Consider the following 5,000-nt stretch of genomic DNA (forward strand, 5'->3'; position numbering starts at 1 on the left):
ACAGTCTCTCTTCATTCTTTAAACATGGCAGCTTTGCTTCTATGAATTAGGTGCTGTAGAGTTGTGGCAGAGCTAAAAAAATGATCCACTCATGCAATTATAAATTATTGAATAATAAATCTCGTTAGATACTGTAGTGGTAACATTTCTAGTCCATTTTCATAAAGAATACAAAGAGTTAAGATAAGGAAGCCAGAACAGAGACAGCCAGTATTGAATTACATAATCATTAGGTCCAACTAGGGGTGATAAATGGTGGAATACAAAGATTGGCAATTGTGTTATCTATGTAGAGTAATTTTAGAAATAAGAGGAGTTGAAGACTATTTCATTTGGTATTTGATGTGTCATGTATATTGTTGGCAGTTCAGCAAAGTGAATACTGACCATAACAAATTTAAAGATATATATTTTTGTAGTAGAATTGAATGGACTAGAAGAAGACAAAATAAAATTATATGTACATAGTAAATTAATTGCCAATGAAACAGATCTTTATTATATTTTAAACATATATCAGAAGAATTTTAGTAACATAGTAATATATATGGCCTTCATTGTTTAAAGATACAAAAAGATTCAGAGCAAATTGTTAAAAAAATCAATGATGATGAAAAATCTTATAACTATCATCCTTATAAATTCTTGTGAACCCAAATGAGTTGGAATTGAATTACAAAGGTCATACTGTGTGCTGTTACAAGGCACGGTCAGAATGGTGTGTCTGCATCTTGATGTGACTATGTCTGCAATAACTGACCTCTGCAGGCTTTTTCATTATGTAATTGAGGCTCTCAGGAGAGTTGATGGGTTTATATGTACTGAAGATATACCAAAGAATGTTTTGGAGGTACCAGAATAGATAAGACAGACAGACAGAGATCAGTTTTACATTTATTTTAAAATGAATATTCGTTTCAAAATTGAAGTTTTCTGATACTGTATAGATCATTTGAAGCTGAAATACTGAACAGTATACAGCACTGCAATTTTTAACATGCCCTTATCTCCCCTTTTTCAGTGCTTGGGAAGAACTGTAAAGCAGTGAATACAATGATCCTCAGTCCCCACGTACATCTTCTGGGTGACGATGCAGCTTGCATTGCATACATCCGCCTCACCCAGTACATGGATAAGTAAGTCTCAGAGCTAGATTCTGGGTTCAGATGATTCAAATGTGACAAGCTAATAGAGGGTGCATGTCATTTCAGTCTAGCTGTTGCTTACTTAATAATATCCTCTCTTCAACAGGCAAGGACAAGCCCACACACAACAGAGTGAGGAGACACGAGTGTGGCAGCGTCGTGACAACAAGTGGCAGTGTATGCACTTCCATCGGTCAGGGTCCCCCTCATCCCCTTTCGCATTGGGCACCAAGTAAAATTGGAGGACGACTAGGGGTATAGCTTACCCTGGTCAGATGTGACGGAACTGATTGGTTGTTGGTTCAGCCACTGTGGAACGTCATGGGTTAGAAACAAGTCATTAACATCCCTATTATTCAGGACTCATGATAGCCATCCATCCCTTAATGACCAAAGTGCTGTGAGACCTGAAATAGTACTGACTAAATTGTTGGGTTATACTGTTTCAAGATGAGGAAAAATGTGTCTGTTTTAACCCTGCATGTTCTGCATATTGTCAACCTTAAGCCTAGTCTTTTAGGTGCAGGTTGATATTTGATTATGCCAGATTAAAAAGGATTTCTCGATGGTTGCCTATATTTTGAAGATTGAATGTTCCCATTGTACTGTTGCTACCAAGTATATTATTAGATGTGTGGCATAATTTTAGATTTTAAACAAACTCTCTTTGTTGGACAATTCTTCAGTGATATGTGCACAATTCATGGCTCATGAAGTTTTTCTGATGCTAGATAGAGAAATTAATATGTTACTGAGAATATTATTATAGGAATGCATTTCTTCTAAGCATCTTACATCTGCCTAATATACAGAGTCAGTTCTTGTAAGCCACAACCATTTCTGAATAGTTAGTTCCATTAACTATAAAGACAGCAAAAGATTATTTGTTGATATACTTACTGAGTGAATGCCAATGATGAGTGACGAACTGAGGGCATCAGTATCGGAACTACATCACCGTCTCCTTCCCACCATGTGTTGTATCAACAACTGCTTCATTCATCTACTGCTGCAGGACATCTTGGCTAAATGATCAAAATCCTCAAGCTTGAACTTAATGGACAAAAACTGAACAGTATATGCATATAGGATGTGTCATTGGTGGTTTTTGTGTGTGTGTGAGTAAGTGAGTGCATGAGTGAGTGTGCAATGTGCATGCACATATGCATTTGCATTTGCATGCATATGTGTTTGTAAGGAGTGTCTGTACCTTTGTCTGTGTGTTTGAGAGGGACTGTTGTACAAGAGTTGAGAGAGTGTGACTGAGGGAGCACACATTACCATAACATTTGAAGGTGCCGTTGAATGTGAAAAAAATAAAAAAAAACAATAAAAAATATATAAAAAAAGTAATGAGTACCATGGTTGATATGGCTGGTTATGTATGAATACAAAATCACACATACATAGACACACAAGCACATACACAACAATGTGAATACATAGACACCCGCATACAACAATACATCAAACAAGTATACATACAACTATATAAGAGTACTACTATATGTATGAGTTTATCCTGCCAAAATCATTTTTGATATATGAACTGTCTTATAATGATGTGCATAGGGGTATGTAGAATATGCTCAGTGTTACAATGATATTAAATTATGTATGAAATTGTTGTCCTCTAAATTCTGTGTTGTGGATTTTGGTTGTTTTTCCAAATTAACTTGTAAATGGGAGATTGCTCTACTGTCTCCCCCCTTCAGACTTAAAGCACCGTGATATAAAGTCATGTACGAGTACTACTGCTTATTTTCAAGTACCTATCCAAGAATATTGCCTAATGCATTTCATATATGCTTATCAATGTGGGACATATTGCAAGTTTGAAGTGTGTAATTTCTTGAAATCATATGATATACAGTAAAGAGGATTCTCAGAGGTGTACCCACCTATCTTTTCATATTTATACTTAGTCGCTTGGTGAACCATACCTGTGACTGAGAGGTGAAACTACATGTGTATGTCCTGGTGCTTACTGGTGTGTGACAATGCGGCCGGCCCACGCAGGCCAAATGACCCGTGTGCATCTAGTCATTTGCTTTGCCCTCAATTTTTCTTAGGTTCATTTTTTGCAGACGGTCTAAGATAAACTATAGTTCCAAGTCATTTATGTGGTTTGTTTGAATTTGTATATTTGTAACAATAAGCCTTTTCAGAAGTTTGAGAGAAAGTTTGATATCTTTGTAGATTTCCATACAATAGGTAAATTTTGTGTGCATCGCCTCAACTCTCTGGTGCCGTGAACTTGTTGTTGCAGCTTGACAGGAATGTAATATATTTATATTCACATTTTTTGAAGAAATTTATCCAATTCGATATAAGATATCGTTTTATCGCTAAGTGTCTTATTACGTAAATTAAATAAACCCTTATGCAGTTACCAGGCCTCAGTTTAGTGTACTTTTTGCATTAGGACCGCCAGATAAATTTGAACCAAGCAGGGCACCTAGATTTAATTAATTTTCCTGTTGGACAAGAAGCCCCATGTTATGTAAGATAACCACACTTTAGGAGAAAAATCACAGCACTCAGGAACAGCTGGTCCCTCAAGGAGATCTTCATACCATAACACAAGCTGTTTGAAAGACTCCAGGTTCATAGAGCAATTGTTTACATCTTGGATCAGGTCCTAGCTCCTAGATGGAGAATGCTTAACAAGTCACTCCCCAACTTTTTAGGGCCTTGCTCCTTTGTACAGACCATGGTTCCTGGACTGCTGCGCATCATGCATGTTACTGTAAGCAGAATCCTTTTGGTGTCTTCTCATGTTCAACAATGTCCTATCATCAGTGCCATTGCCACTGTTACTTCTGTGGCTGCGACCACTGCCATACACTGGTGGCAGAGGGCAAGTGAGCACGTCACCCCATTCAGGCAGGGTAAAAGGTGGAGTGAGTGGACCACCACCCTGCCAACATATGCTTGTGATTGGTCCTTTTTTGTGCCAGGTTGTGTGATTTTGCTCAAGTATTGAATGGTTAACTAAATTGTATGAGGGCAAAAATGGTGTACTAGAACTATTCTTACTCAATATTTGGGCATAAATGATATGAGCGCAAGTTATGGTACTATAACGGTGTACAAGAATTATCACTACTTTTTATTAAATGTCATATTTGATGGTTTCAATAAAAGTATGTTGTATTGTTGCCTGCGGTTTTCTGTAACATTTTCCACCCCTGCCTTTTCCTAAGCCTGCTTCTCAAGTATTTATCTCTTAGATTGTAAGACATGAGATTTTTTTCATGGTAGGTAGGAGTTTCGTTGTTTGATCATTCATGAGCTTTGTGAAAGGCAGGCTTGTATGGCCTCAGAAAGCATGAGGTTGAAGGGTAACCCCACAAGTGGTCGTCCTCAATTTACCAGGACTTTTACCAAACCTCTTAGCAGACACTTGAGTCATACTAAAGTTTAAATTGTAAAGAAAGTTGCAGTTGCCTATCAGATGATTGGAACAGAGTTTATACTAATGTGAATGAGTTGTAAGATATATATATGTATATATATCTCAAATGAAGGCTAAGAATTTGGACCTTTTTAAGTGGATATACTCATGGGACGGGACATGGCTGCTGGCTACCCTCCGGCTGCAATTTCTTAATTTTTCATATAGATTTTTTGACTTAAGATGAGCTATTTTAAGACATTAACAAGATCACATGTGTTGTGTAGTCAATGTATTCAGACAAAGAATGTTCAATTCCATCGAATTTCCTAGAATATATTATCACAATTGGATTTTCCCAAGTATTTGATTGCAATTATAAATTTAAAACAAGCTGTTCTGTGTGTCATTTGTGCTTTATCATTTCCCTATGAAATTCAGACAAAATAAGAAACTTT

At 36.8% G+C, this 5,000-nt stretch overlaps 1 protein-coding gene across 47 annotated transcripts in view; it reads left to right on the forward strand.

Annotated features, from left to right (window-relative positions):
* The window catches only part of CaMKII (Calcium/calmodulin-dependent protein kinase II), a 141,344-nt gene that overhangs the window by 136,316 nt on the left and 28 nt on the right, over window positions 1-5,000 (forward strand). For all 47 annotated transcript variants that reach the window (XM_086535113.1, XM_086535076.1, XM_086535080.1 and 44 more), the window contains 2 exons: window positions 1,022-1,136; window positions 1,252-5,000. The exon at window positions 1,252-5,000 is cut by the window's right edge and continues 28 nt beyond it. In XM_086535113.1, the coding sequence (XP_086391239.1) occupies window positions 1,022-1,136; window positions 1,252-1,381 (245 nt within the window). In that variant the 3' untranslated portion in view covers window positions 1,382-5,000. The remainder of the gene's footprint in view (window positions 1-1,021; window positions 1,137-1,251) is intronic.

This window comes from Penaeus japonicus, unplaced genomic scaffold (assembly GCF_977035675.1).
Source record: "Penaeus japonicus unplaced genomic scaffold, GWHDUDI00000001_assembly GWHDUDI00000042, whole genome shotgun sequence".
NCBI classification, from domain to species: domain Eukaryota; kingdom Metazoa; phylum Arthropoda; class Malacostraca; order Decapoda; family Penaeidae; genus Penaeus; species Penaeus japonicus.